Below are 22,289 nucleotides of genomic sequence, written 5' to 3' on the forward strand. Positions count from 1 at the left end.
GTAAATTCTGCCTCTTCAGATTCTTTTGAAAATAAAGAAGTCTGCATCTGAAGCTTTGCTTGGCTCTCAGTCTAGTGTCTGCCTCACCCAGAAAACATCACCAGGAAGCCCAAAATCACCGGAATTTTTTTCAGTGGATAACTTAAGCCAATTCTGAGTCTGGTTTAAAATTCGCTGTATAAATCCACCCAGGCTTGCTACACCTGTGAGTGTCCTCCCTTTCTATTGCCGACTCTCAGAAAAACATACATCCACTCCACTTCCCACACTTCAGATTTCAAGTGGAAGAGAGCTATTGGAAAGCCCTTCTCTCAAAATGGACTTCTTGGACCTTGTAGAACTTGCCTTAAAAGCTACCACGAGTATAGATGTATATGTGCTTGCTGTTTGAAAATGATCTTCGACTCAAGAAAATGACAGCATTTGTATTTATGGGCATGCAATTATGCACTGAGCTTTCTTAAGATACTGCTGTAAACAAGCCAGAGCCGCATGTCCCTCTAGTTTGGGTTATATACCCTGTTCTACTAAAAAGAAACATACGCTTCATTGAGCTAAGATTTATTAGTGAGGCCAGCAGGTGATAATGGGACAGTAATTTTTACATCTCAGCTTTGACTTGGTACCCTTAATTGGCAGCAAGGAGAAATATTAAAAGATCTTGCTGACGCAGCATGATGCATGGGAAGTAAGAATGTCAAGGGAGTTTATTTCTTCTGTGACATATTGGGAATCATAAAACGTTGGTCTTAAAAATCATCTGACCCAGCACTAAGGAAAAGGGCTATATTTTACCTTCTGTATATCCCTTGTGTCCAGTACGGTGCTGTGATGATAAAAAATAATAATAATCTTTACTGAGCATTCACCACTTGCCAGGCTCTGCTCCATGCGCTTTACGTTTTTAACTCACTGACCCTGTGGGGTTGCTGTGTTATCTCCATGTGCCAAATGAGGAAGCCAAGGCAGGAGAGGTTCATTAACTTGCTCAACGGTCAGCTCCTAAATCAAGGGACATGGGTATAAGCCTGGCAGCCCGACTCCAGCGCCCAAGTTCTTAAGCCCTTGGCTCAATGATGACAGTAGTAACATTCACTAAAAATGCACACGTCTGTGTTTTCATCAGGTTGGAAAATGCAAACCAGTGAGCTGTAGATGTGGGGACAGCGAGTGTCTCCAGGTCTTGTTCAAGGTCTCTCTGTGCCATGCAGAAGTCACCATGAACCCAGTGCGAGGAATTTCTCTTTACAGAAGAAATAATGAAAAAAGACGCTGAGAAGGTTGAAATGTACAGTGATAACAAAAAGAAAATGTCTGAAATAAATTTTCATTTTTTTTTTCACTTTACCCATTGATGACTCTTCAGTTCATGCCCCATGTTCACCTAAGGGCCTTACTATCTAGGTCACCTTGACTTACCTAAGGAGCTGCCTGCCTTTGTCTGGGGCCTCAATTTTGAGGCACAAAACGCATAAGACACATAATAACCCAGTGTAATAGGCAAAAAACAGCCCCCCCCCAAGATATCCACATCTTAATCCCCCAAAAACCTGTAAATATGTTACATGGCAAGAGGAATTTTGTAGATGTGATCAATGTAAGGATCTTGAGGTGGAGATTAACCTGGATTATGCAGTTGGGTCCAGCGGAATTGCAAGGGTTCTCATAAGAGGGAGATAGGAGGGTCAGAGTCAGAAAGTTGAATTTGAAGTTGAATTTCACTCAAGCGATGATGGAAGAAGCTTCTAGGGACCCAAGTAGAGATCCTGGCCACAGAACTGGGCTGCTCCACAATTATGATCAAAATCGATGAACAAGGAGGAAAGCTGTCTTTTCCCATCTCTGACCATAGCTGTTTTCAACAAGTCATTTCATAGCATACTAGTTTTCTATCTTCCATTCTTCTTTATTTTTTAAAAAATAAAATAAAATAAAAGGACTCCTCACATTCTGTAAGAACTTTCACCTCTTTCTCACTGCAGACCAGAATGATTTATTGGTCAGGTTTGCTTTTTAAAAAATCCTGCATCGTGCAGTAGCTAAAACAACTGACTAGCATCAATGGTTGTCTTCCCTTAAATAAAACTCTAGGCTACAGGATTCTGCACCATATCCTCCTCAGGAATATGACTCTGAGTCCCAAACTACCTTGGTGACTCCCGTGAACTTTTATCTAATTCCTACTGGAACAGTCATGCGGTAAAGTGTCCCAAATGGCTTCCAACTGGAACCTTATTTTCGCTACGCTGGTATCCAGGTTATAGCTTTGGTTAATTAGTTAGAAGCAATGTGACCTTTTTAAACTTGTTCACATCACCAACTCCTCCTAGTGGCCTCTCTAATCTGTCTACATCTTGCCACAGCAACTGCCTGTGTTCAGGCCACAGTTGGTGCTTGCCTGGACTTCTGTGACCGGCTTGCCCCCTGCCCAGCTTATTCTCCAAATGCATCCAGAGTAATCTCCCAAGTCATCTCCTGCTCGATAGACGCCATTGGCTCTCCATTGCTGGCCAGCCTCCTCTGCAGGACATAGAACGGCCTCCCTGGCCTTTGCCCTGCTCATCTCTCCAGGGTCACCTGTGGCCACCCCAATGCCACACCGCATCGTGTGCTGGTTCTCTCTTTTATCTTTGCACACTCCTTTCCTTCCACATGCAACACCAGTTCCCACCCAGTACCTGGCTAGTCCTCATTCAGGCTCCAGTTTGTATGTCACTTCCTGAGTTAGATGTCCCTCTGTCAGCACTCATACTGCCCACCACCACCACCCCCATTACAGCTCTTATCAAGCTGTGTTACCTGTTGATTTGTCTTTGTCCCATCTGTCTAGAACCTCTCAGACCAGGTACCCTCCCTTCCTTGTTCACTGTTTTATCCACCCCCCCACCCCCCCACCCCCGCCCCAGCACCTGAGACTCTGCAGAACCATGGAAGGAGATCAGTATGTATTTGTGGAAGGAATAAAGTGATCTGTACCCTATATTGCAAAGGTGGTCACCAGCAGCATGCCATACAGTGAACTCCTAGTGGGGAGAATGCCTGGTCTCACCGCCTGGTGCTGGGTGACGTGGATTCCTCAGCTACAAACCTAAGGCAGCTGAGTACTGTCATGTAGCAGAGATCCGCTAGGCTCTGCATCACGCTGCACGCTTGCCATTTTGACGCATCTGCTTCCCTTATCACTGTGTGATGAAGGTGAGCTAAAAGGGGAGTGGCTAGCTATAGAGTGTTCTTCATTGCTGGCAGATTCAGCAGTTCATAAAGTTATGTTATCATCCAAGACAAACTAAAAACAAGTAAAATGGCTTTTGGTCTCCAGTCAATGTAATCAGCTAACATTTTATTCTCTATGGTGAACAAACATGTCCTTTTTCCCCCTAGAAAGGACACCATTCAGATTCCACGTATATTTTTTGAGGCAATTTGCTTCTCTTGCCTTGCCCTCTTTCTATGACTTGCCCTGTGACCCAGATATAGAAACATCTTGTGTCCTTGTGCTCCCTCTCCTGGTCTTGTCTGCCCTTCAGCAAGACCATGCTTCTAGAATTGTGCCCCTTCCACTCCTCAAGTGGGGGCCTGGCATGTGAACAAAGAAGCCAGCCAGCCTGCAGGGGCGTTGTAAGATCCGTAGGGGACCAGAAACAGATCTGCTTTTTCCTTGTTTGCTGTCCAGCTTAACTCAGTGAAAAAGGGCCACTCTGGCGCGGAACAGAAACATGCCTGGCATCCTTTTGAGAAATGAAATGCTCTCCAGGAAAAAAAAATTATAATAAAAAGCACTTGATAGTACATATTTGGAAATATGCCTTCCTGGAGATACACAGATTCTCGCAGGATGTGCCCTATCCGTTCACAGGGCTAATTACCTAATTATCTGGTCAGGTGCAGTAAAAACCCCTTTGCCATTCTGTTCCTTCCATATGCCAGACAAAGTGTTCTGGTGTTTGCTGTGTGCCTGTTGTGAGGAGCACACTAGATTCTCTTCCCTCCAAGAGGAAGAGTATGGCATGGTCTCCGGGGCTGGTGGGCAGTGCCTGCCTTCCGGGTGTGAGGCCGTGGGAGGCCCCATCACAGAGCTGGCAGGACGACCTGCCCTCAAGAGAGAGACCAGATTTCAGAGGCCTTCTTGGCCCCCAGCAGCCCCGACACAACCTTTGAGTTCTGACTCTGCCCGCCTTCTTTCTCCTGTTGCAATTGTTCTCAGACATTTCCTAATGTTACCTGTTTACCTTATTTTTTCCCCATTTGACTTTCTGAAATACCTTCCTGGATAACTATGTCATTTTTTTACTTTAGTGTAAAAGGGGATTCTGGTTTTGCTTTTTCTCAAGCTGATCTAGAAGAGTCCCCTACTCTCTAGGTATCTTACATTCCCCCGAGCAGGCTATGGAAGAACCAGTTTTGCTCACCCACTGAACTCCCCCAGCTTTCATTTTCAAACCAGCCTGCAGTCCTGTTTGCTCGGTCCTGCAGCTCCCACAGCGAGGGGCTGTTTCTTCTTAAGTCCCGTCTGTCTTGCTCTGTGACTCTCTGTGCACTGTCAGGTTCTTCCCATGGATCGTTCCTTTTTCTGCCATGGCGATTCCTTTTACGAGGTCCAGGTGAAGTTTCACTTAGATGGGGGAGGGCACTGGTTCTCCCGGGTAGAGCAGGGTGTTCAATCCTAAGTGCTTATGGAAGACCCTTTCCTAGAAGACCCCAGGCTGTCTCGGCAGGAGCCCAGTATTTGGAGGGCAACGAACGACCGCATGGGTTTTGTGCCCCAGTCTTGCAGCCTGCTCAGATTCAAGCTTAGTGCTATCAGACAACCCATGCTCTCCTTCTTCCGTGTCTTCTGTTGCACCAGGAGTCTCGGCAATTTAATTATTCTCTGAGTATGGATAAGACATCGTGAGTTCCTCCAAAGTAAAACTACATATTTTTTTGCTTCTTTCAAATTCACCTCAGTACCCAACATAGTAAATGCTCAAGTAAGTATTTTTGGATTGGTTATTTAGTAGTGTCTTGTTTATGCAAGATACCTGGCATATACACAAAAGGACTCATGGCCCCAGCACTTCTCTATGACCTAATGATTTCCTATTGTTTAGTCTTTTTTTAGTACTACAGTATTAGGTTGACATGAAAATGTGACCTTTTGGTAATTCCTTTTATTTCTTAATATATTTTTTAAATTTATTTCAGAAAGGAAGGGAGAGGAAGAGAGAAATAGAAACAATAATGATGACAGAGAATCGTTGATCGGCTGCCTCCTGCATACTCCCCACTGGGGATCGAGCCCATAACCAGGCATGTGCCCTGACAGGAAATGGAATTGTGACCTCCTGGTTCATAAGTCAACACTCAACCACTGAACCACACTGGTCATGCTGTTAATTATTTTTAAATTTGTAATATTAATTGCCTTCTAAAAATAACTAACAAACTCTTCTTCACAGTGCAACTATTTAACAAATTTATTAAAATACATGTAGATAGCCCTAGCCAGTTTGGCTCAGTGGATAGAGCGTGCGCCTGCAGACTGAGGGTCCCGGGTTCCATTCTGGCCGGGGGCACGTGCCCAGGTTGCGGGCTCGATCCCCAGTGGGGGGCATGCAGGAGGCGGCCGATCAATGATTCTCTCTCTCATCATGTTTCACTCTCTCTTCCTCTCTGAAATCAATAAAGATATATTTTTAAAAATACATGTAGATGTCACATGAAAGTATGTAAAACTTGGTCCTTAACTTGCAGGAATTTCTAATCAAGACAGGCACAACATTCAGATAACAAAGCAAAACAACACTCATGTGGTTAAAAGCTAATACTGGTGGTATATGAGCAGCAGCTATTGACAAGGGGGTGTGGGTGTCCAGTTTAGTTACCACCTCCTTTGCAAGGGTTTCCCTGGCTCTTGCATTTCACATTGTTGGGCACATATGTGACAGGTACAGTTTGAACCAGAGATGCAAAGTGAAGATTGCATCCCGGCATACGCACGGCTTGAGCAAATGCTAGAAGGCAGGAGAGAGGCTGGCAGTCTGGCTCAAGAGGATCACTTAAGATGAGACTAAAAAGGAGTGCATTGGGGGAAACTGGGGAGGTCAGACAGAAGAAAATTAAGTTTGCTCTCTGAAGCAGGGAATTGCTGCTTGAAACACAGCCCATGTCAGGAACATCCCCCAAAGACTCCCCAGCCTCCCTGTGATCAATGATCCGGAAAGATCATCAAGGTGCAGGAGGGAGGAGAGGTGGTGTCAACCAAGACAAGAGGTCATGAGCAGAGAAGAGACAGTTTTCCCTTTTGCTTTGAGTCTTAGTACTTTTACCTCAAGGATGACTCTACCTAGAGATTCTTGGGCCCTGGCCGCCTACACTTGTTCAAGAAAGAAATGACGATGGTGTTCTGACACCTGCTAGCTCAGCTGGGGTTTCAAAGCTACACCGTTCTGGAAAGTGGCTGTGGCTGAGTTTTGCGATCCTCCCTCCCACGAGCCAAATACGTCCCACTATAATGGTGCAAGGAAGCGGGAGGGCTGGCTTTCCATTTTGTTTGTTAGGTTTCTGACGTCCAACCTCAGTGACTAAGATTCCATCAACACTCTGGAACCCCCCTGGACATTGTCATTTCATCCTAAATGAGCACTCAGAAATAATCTGACTCATCCCAAACTGGAACACCTGGTGTCCTTAAGATTTGGTCTTTGTCAAACACCAAAGATTCACTTTCAGGATGTTTGGATGTCTTTATTTGCAGTGTTTTCTTAGTTAGGTGCTGTAAGGAAAGAGGTCTTTTATAACAGTTCAAGCCACGTTCATAATAGAGAGCCCAGAACAGCTTCCAGGGTGCAGCCTGGCTGCACCTGTGACTTGTATCCTTTTATCACTGTCTTCTGAGTTAGCGTGAAAAGTGTGTCTCAGCTGCACAGAAAGTGGGCACAACAACTCATTGTTAGGCGTTTCTGCCTCACCCGCTTCAGCAGCAATGCTGCCAAAGATGACACCGTGCTGAAAACAGAGTGCTGCCTTCATCTCCAGCATTCTGAGGCCTTCTCAGCAAGGCCTGTCCCAGTCCGCAGTGATGTCATTTGCAAGCCTGGAGCCCTAATGTCGCAGGGAAGCATGTGGAAGGCTGTAGGACAAGAGAAAAACAGACCTGGGCACAAACAGTAGCCGTGCTCATGCTGATGGATAGAATCAGCACTCTCTTCTTTCCCTCCCTTGACAATAGGAATCATAAATAGAAAAGATTAGGATTCGAGGGGAGGGGAGGGGAGGGGCAGTGGCTGAGTGACAAAACAGGAGTGTGGGTATCGTATCATAACAATTTCTACAGCCCTGATGGCTACAGAGCCTAATGTCCTGTCTGCTAGTCCCCAGCTCAGGGCAGCCATTGTCCAATGCACATGTGGGGGTATTGTGTTGGCCGCTGTTTAAATCCTTACAGAGCACAGATGGCGCCTGCATTGTATCAGCAGTAACTCTTCCCCATGGGCAGAGCCCATTGTGGAAACAGGAGCAACGAGAAATCAGAGGTATACGGTCCCTTTGGTCTGATTTCCATATATGCACTTACCCCAACTCACTGGACAGCCTTGGGTAACCAGTCTCAGCATCTGTTATGTGGTGGTTAGTGAAGGATTTCAGTGAAGGAGACTGTAGAAATATTGTTATTGCTGTTGTATAAACCATGCCTATGAGGTGAAACCTGAAGCTTGGTTCATGTGTAAGGGACAGGAACACCCACTTCCACTGCAGAGGAAAGCCTACTGCCGGAGGAGATGGTGCACATCTTAGGACCTTCAGTGCTTGTGTATCAAAAGCCCTTCGAGTGTATTCTCTGCATTTCCTCAGCATGTCCCTACTTATTTCTGTTTTGCAAATGAAAGGGGGAAATAGTGGCAGAGTTTCTCAAGTAATCAGGGTCAGATTACCTTCCCCTCTACAGACCAGGGTCCTCTCCTGTGGCACCAAGCCCTCCTGGCTCCTGGAGTAATCATGGAGTGTAAACCCACTTGCTTCCAGAGGTCAAAAAGAAAATAACATTTTTCATAAGAGATGTGCGATCTGTCAGTTCTTCAGTTTTGATTTCAATGGAAAATATAACTTAGGTTTTTGAAGAAGAAAAATTTCCCTAACCAGGCACAACAGATGTCTTCAAATATGTGATGGATTGTCGTGTGAAAGAGGGATTCAAATTGTCTGCTGCAGTGGGCATTGCTAGGGTTAGTGCAGTTCAGTTCAACTAATAGTTATGGAGAACCTGTAGTGCACAAGGCCCATGATTTAAATAGAAGGGGTTGGGGGAGATGAATATCCTGCTAAACTCATGGCACCAATTATTACAGAAGCAAGCAGGTTTGACAGTGATATGAAGATGTTAAATATTTGGTAAATGATTGGATAAACCAAGGAGAAGGGGAATACAAAAGCAATTCTTCTAGTCTCCAATGTCAATCCAACAATGGGTGAAGCAGGAATAATAAAAAATTAAATTGGCCCCGTGGGCATGGTTGAGCATAGACCTATGAACCAGGAGGTTACGGTTTGATTCCTAGTCAAGGGCACATACCTGGGTTGCAGGCTCGATCCCTAGTGTGGGGTGTGCAGGAGGCAGCCGATCGATGATTCTCTTTCATCATTGATGTTTCTATCTCTCTCTCCCTCTCCCTTTCTCTCTGAAATCAATAAAAATATATTTTTAAAAATTAAATTGGAGATTATCACCAGAATAATAAGTAGAATTTCTGAGGTAACCCATGTAACCTGATGAGCAAAAAAATATCACATTGAAATATGGCTGTGAGGAGGAATTTTATATCCACTGGGAAGAAATGCAGAGCGGCAATGTATGTCCACAAGCTCTATAAGTAAGTCCAGAAGCATAAGGACAGGGACCCTCAGAAGAGTAGTGGAGGAGAGGAGAAGAAAAAGGGGCAGCATTGCTGTTGGTGTAGGAGCTCATTTGGGGTAATATAGTGAGGGCAATTTCAGATTCCATGTTCCTATTTCCATTTACAAAATTTGAGCAAAGGAGAGGCATGGTGCAGAAAGAACTTCAACTGTATGAATAGCTACCAGAATTCTCTTCAACTAATATAAGAATACCTGAGTAGTTATCAATTTGCCTTACTGGTAATTTCACCTTCAAGAAAGTACACAATTCAAGGGTAGAATTGCTATTTTGGTCCTAATAATAGTGACTAACTACAAGGAATTCACAAAAGTACATATGAGAATATCCTTAGCATTGTAAAAGAGATGTCATCCCTGGTAACTGTCATTCCACTTTCTGGATCAGAAGGCTCTGATGAGGGACTGAACTTGTCATCACTAAAAACCTTAAAAAGTGTTTTGTGCCGAAACCGGTCTGGCTCAGTGGATAGAGCGTCGGCCTGCGGACTGAAAGGTCCCAGGTTCGATTCCGGTCAAGGGCATGTACCTGGGTTGCGGGCACATCCCCAGTAGGAGATGTGCAGGAGGCAGCTGATCGATGTTTCTCTCTCATCGATGTTTCTAACTCTATCTCTCTCCCTTCCTCTCTGTAAAAAATCAATAAAATGTATTTTAAAAAAAAAAAGTGTTTTGTGTTTCTGGTTGAATTTGATTCGCATTTCTCTGGTGATTATTGATATTGAGCACCCTTTCATGTGTTTGTTGGATAGTGTATATCTTCTTTAGAGAAGCATATAAATCTATTAAAGTTATTTGATATTTTTGTCATTGAGTTGTAGGAGTTCTTTATATATTCTGGGTATTAACCTCTTATCAGATAAATGATTTGAAAATATTTTCTCCCATTCCATAAGTTGCCTTTTCACTCTGTTGAGTCCTTTGATGCACAAAAGCTTTTAAGTTTGATGTAGTCCCACTTGTCTATTTTTGCTTTCGTTACCTGTGCTTTCGGTGCCACATCCAAGAAGTTGTTGCCAAGTCCAGTCTCGTGAATCTATGTCCATTAGATGGAAAAGTGAGAAAAACTTGTAGAAAGAAAAGGAAACCCCAGGTAGATGAACAATATGAAAACATCTAAGTTCCCAGTCTGGATGAAATAAAGCTCCTAAACCACAGGGAAAAATTAGATATGATTATGGCACAATTTGTTATGGTCAATTTCTTTGAGGAATTGTGGAGTCCAGGAAAGCATCAGAAGTCTGCAGACCAGAAAAGGGTATCATAGTTTTCAAAACAAGGAAGGAAGTGAATCTTCAAAGTGTGACTGAAGAGCTTCTTGCATAATCTGAATATCTAGACAAGTATATACTCTTGGGTCAAAAAAATCAATTTTGCAAGATTATGATGGACACATGGCTTATCAGTAGCACATGCTGGGGAAAAAAGCTCAGAGAAGTTAACTGACACCATAAGTAATAAGTGACAATTGATAAATCTTTGTTGGTATTCATAGAAAATAGGATCTAAACTCAGGGAGGTGAAGGTTCTGTCCTTTATACCAATGATGGAGCATTCACTCAGTCCAGATACCCTGCAGGGGGTGTAGTCAAATTCAGAATGGTTCAGAGGAGGGCAATGAGGAGGGTACTTCTGTGTCAGGAGTGGGAATTTTTGGCTTGAGAGAAGAGCCATTAGAAGGCTTTGTTGAGAGATTGAACATCTCATCACTAGAAACCTTAAAAAATGTTTTGTGTTTCTGGTTGAAGATCAAGTAGTTGATGGTGGGCTTGAAATGACTAGAGGGATTGAGGAGGTAAAGTCAAACCTTGACTCAAGGAAATTCTGGTCTAGGAAGATCACTGGTTTCCTAAATGGGGAGAGGTCATTTAAAATGGAAATTAGGTAATTTTTTAAATAATGGTAAAAATAGTTTTTTGTTGGAGGCAGTTTTTCAAATGAAACTGTAAACTTAGATGCAGGTTTTACTACTTTCTGGCTAGTGAGTGGGATGCTTTTCACTTTCATTTTACACTGAAAAAGGTAAAAAGTTACTACCACCTTGTACCTATTTTAGGCTCTACACTTATACCGAAATTGAGTTTTCAAAAATTATTCCATGAAGTTCATTATATAATGTTTCAGAAGGGAGATTTTTCTATTTTATTATATGCTTTTAGAGTAAATGTGAATACAGTGCCTTATGTTTGTATCATGTATAACTTTTGCCTGTCACTTCCCTGGGAAATGTAACTATATATACATGAATGAGAAAGTAATGAAGGCCACAGATGAAGGAGTTGAGATGAAGGGGTAAAACCACGTAGGTGAAATGAAGGTTCCACGGGGTCAAGGTATTGCTAATTCTCAGGAAAGACAGTGAATGTTTGCTTCCCCTTCTCTGTTCTCATCCACCCTGTGACAACCAAATACATACCTGTGGGGCAGGCCCAGCTGTCCTGTAGCCCCATGATGATTCTGAGCTGACTGACACAGGTGGGGGACACATGCCGTTCCCTCTCAACATCAGCTTTATCAGGCTGCTTTTCTACTTTGGAACAAAGCTTTGGTGCCAAGGCTCCCCATGGAGAAACGCATTTCTGCTTTCATGTCATCCAGAGTCTAAGGACTGGTGCTGAGCTGATCCTGCTAATCTACCAAATGTATATGTGATAAAAACGCATATAAATTCCTAGGGTTTACAGGGCAACAGAGAGGGACTTAGCAGTTATCTCCATTTTCAAGAGAAATTTAGGCACTGATTCTGAAGAATGTAAATAATTTTTTTAAATCTTTTAAAACGACAAAAGAATTTTTAAGTGTCTTTTTACTTTTTGATCACAATGCTCATACATTCCCAAGAGAAAGGACCAGGCATGAAACAATAGAGATTAATGTTTCTTTCAACAAGTCATTGTGGGAAATAAAATAAGTACCACTACCTCACAGACACAAAGTTTAACAAGGCACGAGAATCAAGTGTGAGATTCACCCTCCTTCATGGCCAGGGAAGGACCACTTCCAGTTGACCAGTCTCGTTTGGATGGAGCGATAGAAAACTGAATATTTGAAAGAAAGAAAAAACTGAATATTTTAGAGAGTGTCATAAAACTCACAGTAACGCCTTTCCATAGGAAATACATTTCTTTCCTTGTTCAGTTCAGAGAAGCAGCAACAGATAGGAAGGGGGCTTGGCAGTTGAACTCTGCAGTCAGGAGACTTGAGTTGAGCCCTGGCTGAACAGCCGTGTGACTTTGGGAAAATCCCGTCACCTTTCTGGGCTTTCTGGACTTCACCTTTTTTGGCTTCCTTGATTGAAAAATGGATGAGGATTGAGTCAGGGAAACAGAAACCATGCCAGGTGTTTCAAACCGAGGGGATATAAAACAGGGAATTGGTTACACAGGTGTTGGGAAACTGGAAGAACAGAAAGGGGAAGGAGAATTAACCCAGTGATTAATGACTGAAGGAAGCAGCTACCCCTGCTAGGGCAGGAAGGCACAAAAGGGACCTGTGAGCGTGGAGGAGGGGCCGATGCCTCAGGAGCTGCATCTGTAGAGGAGCTGCATCTGTAGAGGAAACGGCCCCTTCCCTGCACTCCAGCGGGAAGTCCGGATGCAGCCTCTTCCACACACACCACTGAGGAAGGAAAGAAAGAAGGAAGGAAACAGAAGAAACCATAGCATAGCTTCTGCTTTCCTCCCACCTTCTGATCTCCCACCAGCGCCCCCTATTGGCAGAATCCAGTAACAAGAAGCCAGGAACCCCAGTTTATAAACTCCCAGCCTCAGCATTATAAGAGGGAACATGACAAGAATGGACATGAGGCAGAGAGACAATAAATAGTGAAGAAGCAGTTTATGAGTTTGTATTGTCAGATGTTAAAGTTACTAGTTGGTCACAGCTACTTAGATTTTCTTGTTTGTATTAAAATAATGCTATTTTAGTACATAGATCAGATGGATGGATTTGGTTCTGACCTAAACAATTTTGGAGTAATTTTAAAGTTTGTTTTTTTTATTTTAAAAGAAGTTTGTATTTCCTGATTTAGGAGAACCTACAAGATGTATATTCTGCAAACCTTTGAGCCAGGAGAACTTATAGGAAAAGTGTGAGTTATTGTAGGGTCCATCCTGCAATAATCCCAGGAATTAATTTCAAGGAGTCTCAAATCATGCCTTTTAATAATGGGGACTCAGGTCAGGTCATTGTTTGCTTAACCTACCTGGTTAACTAATCAAAAAAAGAAATACCATGTATTTCAGATCAAGACATCCATGATCCTGCCAGTCACCACCGAACTATCCTGTGATCACAATAGCATGCCAGCTAGCCTTTGGGGTTTAACTCAAATACTAGTAGAGTTCCACTGTTTGACCTCCACCCTAGGATGCCATCACCCCCACTGAAATCAGGGAACCGGTTTCAGCTGCAGGGGATAGGGTGTGTGTGTGTGTGTGTGTGTGTGTGTTGAAAGGGCCGGATTCATGAGCATATGACATGTGCAATTGCACAGGGACCTGTGTTCAGAGGAAACCTGTACTTTTAAGGTTCTGCTGTCATCGTCTTGAAATTCCTAATAGTCTCTGAACAGCACACGTGTTCACTTCGTAGCCAGCTCACTTCGTAGCCAGTCTTGGTGTTAGGGCAGAGGAGGGCACTTGTGAACAGAGGCCCAGGAGAGGCCTCACTGAGAAAGCTGCATTTGAGGAAGAGCCTAAAGGAGGTGAAGGAGCAGCCATGACTTTCTTCAACTTTTTCTGATGAACTTCAACTCAGCCTTCAAGATTCAGGGCAAAGGTCACCTCCTCTAGGAAGACTTAACACTGATACCTTTAGTAGTTACGCTGATACCCCCAGCTCGTTCTTCCTTAGTACCCTGCAAATACCTGTAACATATTTACGTTCCATTGTAGACATTTGTATTGAACATTTGTCTCCCTGGTCACCCTCTTAGCTCCTTGGAGAAAGAGACTATACTTCATTCTTCTTTGTAACAACAGCTGTAGTAATAGTTGTCACTCAATGCCAGACCCTGTTCCAAAGGTTTTACTACAAGGCAGGCACCACTGGTATCGCTGTCTTACTGTCGGAGAACCTTAAGCACAGAAAGGTTAAGTAACCAGCCCGAGTTGCACAGCTGGTACACAGTAGGCCTGGAATTTGAATCTAAGAAAGCTGGTTCCCCAGACCTCACACAGTGCACAGTGAGTGCCTGATACATGGTTGATAAATGACTTGATGAGTAAGCGAAAAATAGTAACTAAATGACCAAGAGCTTTGTTGAGATAATTAAATTAATTTAACCAATATGTACTGAGTGTAGTATGCTTGTATAGCTTGCTGCTTTGGGGAGACAAATGTGATAATATGTATATAAATTATAGGAAATTCAGATTAGAAGTGACAGCTCATTGCTAATTCAGTCTTCATCCTACAGAATGGGATACAGTGCTGTGTGGGGGTGGGGAGGAAGAGTGAGTTGTCACCAGTGTCATTTTCTTTATTTCACAAGTGCCTTGCTGTGCAGAACTCAACCGAGAGGGGTGGTCAGTGGTCACAGTGTTTTCAAAAGCCCACCAGTACCCGTCTTGTGTGCTCAGTGGTTGAATGTCGACCTATGAACCAGGGAGTCACGGTTCGATTCCTGATCAGAGCACATGCCCAGGTTTCAGGCTCAATCCCCAGTGGGGCGGGCGGGGGGGGGGGGGGGTGGATGCAGGAGACAGCCGATTGATGATTCTCTTTCATCATTGATGTTTCTATCTCTCCCTCCCCCTTCCTCTCTGAAATTAATAAAAATAATAATAATAAAAAGTCGGTGTAGGAGAGATCCAACTTCATCAGGGAATGTGCATGGTATTGCTGAGGGTAAAAGGTTCCCCATCGTGTAAGGATATAATTAAGGGACCTTGAGAAGTGTGCCTCCTCTCTCCTGGGAGCAGCCACCAGATTTGTCGGATCAGCCATCTGCAGATGGCTCAATGCTACAGCCCTGTGTTTACACTGCCGGAACCAACTGAGGAGATCTTAATCACATGGCTTAAGAAGGGAATGCTGTTCCAAGTCTCATAAAAATTCCCAATGCTTGATCCCTGAATAGTCCAGAAAGATGAGACTTAGAAGTTCCCTTTCATAAGCTCTGTCCAGCAGCAAACTGGGCACCTCCTGAGAATGAGTGCCCCAGCTCTGGCAACAGCACCCAAACGTGCCCCCTGCCAGTTCAGTTTTCATCAGTTCATCTTCCTTCCATCAACAGCATCGAGATGATACTTCACAGCCCAAGGGAATACAGGATTAGGGTCATCATTTCACTGGGTCAAATTTTCAACACATTAGCAGCATGTGGACTCCCACCATCATGCATGACTTTGGTAGTCTGACCTGATTTCTTGCAGGCCTGAAACCTGAAGGTCAGTGCCACTTGCCTTGCGTGTGCCGACTCCCAGATGAGTTCATTGCCTCCTTGGGAGCAACCAAGACCTCTCCTAGGTCTTAGCCCCCCATGCACACTCCTTTCTAACTCTAGTGTGTGATTCAGCCTCATCTAGAGCATATTATGGAACCAGGTAGTTATGTGTTTAAGAAAAAATACTCTTCAACACGATCCATCCAAAATAGTTCATTCAAAATGCAAGACTGTTCTCCCAAGTTGTCACTAATACTGTATTTAGCATTTGTTTATCATGCCTGTAAGGCCATTTCTGACTAGTAAATTTTAGCCTAGATATGTCTGCTTCCCTTACAACAGTGGAACACAGTTCCATTAACATCAGTGAGATAAAACTAGTGTGCTATTTCTAGTCCACTTCATTCCACTTTAACTTCCTGATCATTACCTTTTTAAATAACATTTTCATGGGTCATTAGTTTTGTAGAAGATTCTCCACCACCCATCCCTTCTTATTTTTTCCCATTATCAGAGCCTTGCTTGTTAAAAAAAAAAAAAAAGAAAGAAAGTAAATAACAAGGCTGACTTGTAGTCACAGTTTCATAAACATATAGCTTATGGCTTCACATTTGCTTTATGAATATAATTGGTGAGTTTAATGAGTCCTAAAAATGGAAAGATAGTGTAACCTACTCAAGATGGAGCTAAACCAATATTTAGAAAGCCTCTGACTGCAGGTATGATGGGAAATTGCATTCTGTTTTGTGCACTTGGAGGTGTTACAGCTGGCCTAGGTGCACCAGAGATGGGTTCCTAGGCGGGACACCTGTGGCAGTTCAGAAGATACCCGTTGTTTCAAAGCAAGCTGTGACCCAGAGCAGACATAGGCAGCGGGAATTCATTGCACTCCAGTGTCCTGCTCACCAGTGTTCACGGGATTCCCCCTAGACCTCAGCACTTTCCCTCTTCTCCTGAAGCTGCTCTGGATTTCTCAGTTGACAATTAATTATGTAATTTTGTGAGAACCCTTCCACCATTGACTTACATTGTGACTTAATAGTTAACTTTCATTGTTTAATACCTCTTCTACAAAGCTGAATTATAGGTTTCATGAGCATATGGCTGGGTCTTGTTCTTATCCATTCCTCACAGCTCTAGGATTGGAATCCCACCTCTATGACCTCGAATGAATTCCCTCACCTCTTTCTCCGTTTCTTTGACTACAAAACAAGGCAGCCCAGCCAGTGTGGCTCACTTGGTTGATGTCATCCCATGCATCAGTAGGCTGCTTGTTTGATTCCTGGTCAGGGCACATGCCCGGGTTGCAGGATCGATCCCCAGTAGGGGGCATGCACGAGGCAGCAGATCGATGTTTCTCTCTCATGGACGTTTCTATATCTCTCCCTCTCCCTTCCTTTCTCTGAAATCAATAAAAACACATTTTTAAAAGGTTATCATGCCTGCCTTGCAGGGCGTTACAGGAACCAGCTAGCAAAGTGCTGGGCCCCAGGAGGTGCTTGGTGAATGAGTACTTTGACTCACTAGACAGAGGCTGCACACAGAAGCTGAGCAATTGAATATGACAAAGCAGGATTAAACCCTTGTGGGAGGAGAGCTAGTTATGGACTAACTCTTAAAATTTCATGGTGAGGGCACCATTTCCCCTGACCTTGGGCTTGGAGGACAGTTTATAGCCCTGTTTTTATTCATGACTCTTTCATGACCATCTGACAATCACTTCAAGCTCATCATTCTCCTAAGTCCAGAAGCACTGGTGATTTGATTTGGGATGTGGAGACTGTGCTCATTAGCATCCCTGTCCAACTCATACATTGAAGCATCAGCTCTTCCCTGAGTGGGGAAGCTTTCTCCAGCTCCTTGCAGCCATGAGACAAGTGGTGACGCCCAGGACCGATCCAGCGATCCCTGTGGGTGTCTCTGACTTATTTAAGAATTATCTTTAAAAGCAACCACAGTGGTGGGTGGTGGTGGGGCCTACTGAGACTAAGAGCATCGAAATAAAAGAGAAATGGTGGTAAGAATGAGAGTATGAGGAGGTCTGTACAGAAAACATAAATAGCATTGAGATGAGTTTTCCCCATTTCCCGTATAGCGAGCACATCTGCCAAAACTAAAACTGTGCATTATCCACTCGGCCTCTGGCAGATCGCCGAGGTACAGAGCAGAGATGCTTACTCACGGAGGGTCACCCCGCCTTGACTCTGCCATTCCTCTCTTTGTGGTGGAGCTATGTTACAATGAGGAACTGGCCGTGTGACATTCTCGTTGCCGTCTTTGGTTACTTATAAATACGCACTCCTTTGTCTTGCATCCCTTTTAAAGATTCCTAAGAGAAATGGCAATAGGACAGTATTACATTTGTTGAATCTATTATGATGTCAGCTTGTAGACCACAAAACTGTAGGTTAGATGAGCTCCTTTTTAATAATAATTCTAGGGGACTGGACAAATAGGGACTCTTGCCTGCATGCATTGGTTAGGGTTGGTATGTTGGTTTACTCGATGCCTTGCCCCAAACATAATTTGAGACAACACTTACCAAGCAGTGTTGTCAGCTTCTGTAGTTGTATGTTACAGGCACACTTAGACTTATGACATACTCAGTAATATACAAGTTTTCTCAGGCATTTATCGTGTTCGAGAGACCCTAGCTAGATGCAGAGTTACAATGAGAAATGAAACAATCCATGATCTGCAGAACCTTGCTGTCTTATGGTAGAAACAGACCCAATTAAGTATAACAGAACTGAGATGGCAATGATTGCCCTTGTAGAGCTCTAATGTGGGGCTAACAGTCACGGTTTTGGTTGTATTTCTTTTTTAACCAAATATCTCAGGACTCATTAATGACAGAGAATTTTTAATCTGGTATTTTATTTAAAGTCCTTCAAACTTCTTAACAATTAAAATCCCACTCAGTTATGTATCTAAGAAATTTCCCTTACGGGAAAGAATGCAGCGATATAAAACCAGTGCTGCCCTGGGGATCCACATGCCTCACTCTGGCTGTGGGGCTGAGAGGGTGTGTCAGTCCTTCTGTCTAGGAGGTTTGGAGAGGGCTCCCAGAGGAGCTGATGTCGGAGTTGAATTGTGAACAGCAGATATAAGTCCTCATAAGAGTTTTGGCTCTGTGTGCTGTGGTGAATTTAATACATGAGGAAGTCGGTCACAAAGCTTGCCAGTTCCTCTTGTTCTACGCCTATTCCCCTAGCAGATATTTTTAAATCACTGGTACAATTGCTTCTTTTACCTGATTTGTACATCACAAGTTGTAGACTGCCGCCCCTCCCAATGGGGTCAGCAGTGCTTGCAAGAACCTCGAGGATGCCTGGTTTGGCATAGAGGGTAAGGAAGCCTGCCCCAGATACCAGCAAGTTTAATCCACTTCCAGCGGGGAGAAAAACAATTGGCCTTAGGCAATGTATATCTAATTATCTAAGTTATTTTCTGTGTGTGTGCATAAATAGCACATTTTCAATCTGTGTAAAATACAATGGATGAGCAGCACAAGACAGTTTACCAGGAGAGAAGACAGCTGCGCGGCAAAGCTGCTGCTTATAATGAGGGAAGGACTAGCCCAGGTCCTGTGCCACTCAGCAGCTTCCACTTCTCAAATGGCAGCCAGTTTGTTTAGCCCTGTCACCCCCATTCTTTACGGGCTGAGAACACTGCTTTAGATTGTCATCATCTCCAGTATCATTGTAGGATCGGGTATGTCGTGATGACTGAAAAGTCCCAACTAGAAGCCATGATGAATGAGCAAAATGGGAGTTTGCTTTTAATGTCTCCTGTGAACTTGTAAGTGAGGCAAAACTATTTTGAAACCCTACAGGCTTTCCGTTTTGAACAGGGCCACACTGCCAGTTGCGCGGTTAACAAGCCACCTGGAATGCCGTCTTGGGCTCCAGGCAGCTGCAGCAAGTGTCCGCGCACTCCTGGTGCAGAAGGGCTCTCCGCAGGGCCGACTGGGAGGGAAATTAATAGGCGTCCCATTGTTCCCCGTGCATCCTCGCCGGGATATTTCATTAGTGCAAACACTGAACCCCTTGTCGTCCTGTGCAGCCACTTGACCCTGGTGATTTCCAATTCTGTGCGCCGCCGATGCAATCCATCCAGCAGCCACATGGGCGAGGCGGGCGCTAATTATCGGACGCAGAATCGCTGCTGACCCAGGACAGATTAACTGCTCCTTTGCAGTCTTTGTTCTGGGACATTAGCCCCGTCTGGTTATCTGGCTTCAGTTGAGGGATTCGGGACAATAGCAGTGCTGCCGGTGACTTCACGGCCCTTCTCCCTGTTTGTGTTGCAGGTCACGGCCAGGGGCTTCGGGCCGCTGTTGCAGTTCGCCTACACCGCCAAGCTGTTGCTCAGCAGGGAAAACATCCGCGAGGTCATCCGCTGCGCCGAGTTCCTGCGCATGCACAACCTGGAGGACTCCTGCTTCAGCTTCCTGCAGACCCAGCTGCTGAACAGCGAGGATGGCCTGTTCGTGTGCCGCAAGGACACGGCCTGCCCGCGCCCCCACGAGGACCATGAGAACTCGGCGGGGGAGGAGGAAGAGGAGGAGGAGGAGGAGACGATGGAGTCGGAGACGGCCAAGATGGCCTGCCCCAGGGACCAGCCGCTCCCACACCCCGGCAGCTTCGAGCCCACGGCCATCCCGGGAGCCCAGAAGGAAGAGGCTTTGCTGGCGCCCGAGGCCGACGGGCCCGCGGACACCAAGGAGAGCTCCGAGAAGGACGCGTTGACGCAGTACCCGCGATACAAGAAGTACCAGCTCGCATGTACCAAGAATGTCTACAATGCATCCTCACACAGTACCTCAGGTTTCGCAAGCACATTCGGTGAGGACAGCTCCGGCCACAGCCTCAAGCCCGGGCTCGCCATGGGGCAGATCAAAAGCGAGCCGCCCAGCGAGGAGAACGAGGAGGAGAGCATCACGCTCTGCCTGTCCGGGGACGAGCCTGACGCCAAGGACCGAGCGGGGGACGTGGAAATGGACCGGAAGCAGCCCAGCCCCGCGCCCGCCCCTGCGCCCCCCTCGGGGGCCGCCTGCCTGGAGAGGTCCAGGACCCTGGCCTCCCCCTCCTGCCTGAGGTCTCTGTTCAGCGTAACAAAAAGTGCGGAGCTGTCTGGCCTGCCAGGCACATCTCAGCAGCACTTTGCCAGGAGTTCCGCGTGCCCTTTCGACAAGGGCATCACTCAGGGTGACCTTAAAACTGACTACGCCCCCTTCGCGGGGAATTATGGACAGGCCCACGGGGGCCAGAAGGATGCGTCCAGCCTCCCGATGGGGTCGCCCCTCAAGGGCCCTGGGGTGGAGGCTCTCTGTAAGCAGGAAGGAGAGCTGGACCGGAGAAGTGTCATCTTCTCCTCGAGCGCTTGTGACCAAGTGAGCACTTCGGTGCATTCGTATTCTGGGGTAAGCAGTCTGGACAAAGACCTCTCTGAGCCGGTGCCAAAGGGTCTGTGGGTGGGGGCTGGCCAGTCCCTCCCCAGCTCGCAGGCCTACCCCCACGGTGGGCTGATGGCCGACCACTTGCCAGGAAGGATGCGGCCCAACACTAGCTGCCCGGTGCCAATCAAGGTCTGCCCTCGCTCGCCCCCCTTGGAGACCAGGACCAGGACTTCCAGTTCGTGCTCCTCCTATTCCTACGCGGAGGACGGTAGCGGGGGCTCGCCCTGCAGCCTCCCTCTCTGTGAGTTCTCCTCCTCACCCTGTTCCCAGGGAGCCAGATTCCTTGCCACAGAACATCAGGAACCAGGCCTGATGGGAGATGGAATGTACAACCAAGTCCGACCCCAAATTAAATGTGAGCAGTCTTACGGAACCAACTCCAGTGACGAATCCGGATCGTTCTCGGAAGCAGACAGTGAGTCGTGTCCTGTGCAGGACAGGGGCCAGGAGGTAGGGAACCCGCCTAAATTCAAGCATGTCATCCACTCTCTCAGTCCTTTATCTGGACTCTCCCTGCCCCCCTCCCCACCACTCACAGAGTGTTCTTACTTGCCAAGATTAAAGGTTACGGTAAAGGGACTGCCTCCCCTGTTCATGAATGGTTCAAACTGATTCCAAATTATCACTTTTGTCCTAGAAAGCACTTGAAATTTACCTAGATTTAATAGTCAACCAGCAAATGCAAACTGCTTATTGAAAAAAAAGCATGAAAGCATGCCCGGGTACTTCAGACCTCCCTTGCTCCTTCTCCATCCGCTCTGAACGGATGCTGTACCCATCACCTTCGTCCTTGCTCCTCACCCCTTCAGTGTGAAGGGAAATATAGAAACACTTTCAAAACCCATTAAAACTAGATATATCCACACTAAACAAGTGCTTTTCTAGCACCCTTTAAGTTTTCCTTATCAACAGAAGACCCTGGGGCCAACCCGTGCAGATGGACAGCTCACCATCCCTTCTGGGCTCAGGGTCATTGCAGAAGCACCGTAATCAGTCACACATAACTTAATAACATACCACTTCCCAGGCTCCCCACAAATGGTGAGGAGTTATTTTAGGGCGCAGTGGGGTTGAGTGCCCGTTTCGGTCCACCCCGAAAGCAAAGTACTTTATAGGTAACAATTGCCAGGCTCCATCCATGTCTCACCAACGCTGGGAGAGGGAGCAAGAGCAATACCAGCCACATTGTCACACGACTCACGTGGCTCAGGAGAGAAAGAACAGACACCCAGTGTGTTTCCCCTCCCCCCACCACCTCAGAGGCCCCTGGGAAGAGATGAGGGAGTCTGGGCCACAGTCTGGCACGGCCTAACCGGGTGACCGGGAACCAGCCTGAGACTGCCACCTGTGCCTCAGACCTGCCTCTGGAGCTAGAGTGAGCGCTTCCAGTGGGACGTCCCTCTTCAGAGCTGCTTATTCAAAAGACACAGAGGGAGACGAAGCGTGGTCCTCAGGAGGCCTGCGCTCCCTGGATCTCAGCCTCTAGTAGGGCAGGGATGCTAACCCCACCAGGCAGCGGAAATGCCACACGGGTGAGGTGGCTTTTCA

At 45.8% G+C, this 22,289-nt stretch overlaps 1 protein-coding gene across 3 annotated transcripts in view; it reads left to right on the forward strand.

The window, feature by feature from the left end:
- Positions 1-22,289, forward strand: part of BACH2 (BTB domain and CNC homolog 2) — a 336,731-nt gene that overhangs the window by 294,077 nt on the left and 20,365 nt on the right. For all 3 annotated transcript variants that reach the window (XM_070418072.1, XM_070418073.1, XM_070418071.1), the window contains one exon: positions 19,593-21,191. In XM_070418072.1, the coding sequence (XP_070274173.1) occupies positions 19,593-21,191 (1,599 nt within the window). The remainder of the gene's footprint in view (positions 1-19,592; positions 21,192-22,289) is intronic.

The sequence above is a fragment of the Myotis yumanensis genome, unplaced genomic scaffold (assembly GCF_028538775.1).
Source record: "Myotis yumanensis isolate MYYU_CA2020_CCGP unplaced genomic scaffold, mMyoYum1.0.hap1 SCAF_6, whole genome shotgun sequence".
Taxonomy (NCBI): Eukaryota; Metazoa; Chordata; class Mammalia; order Chiroptera; family Vespertilionidae; genus Myotis; species Myotis yumanensis.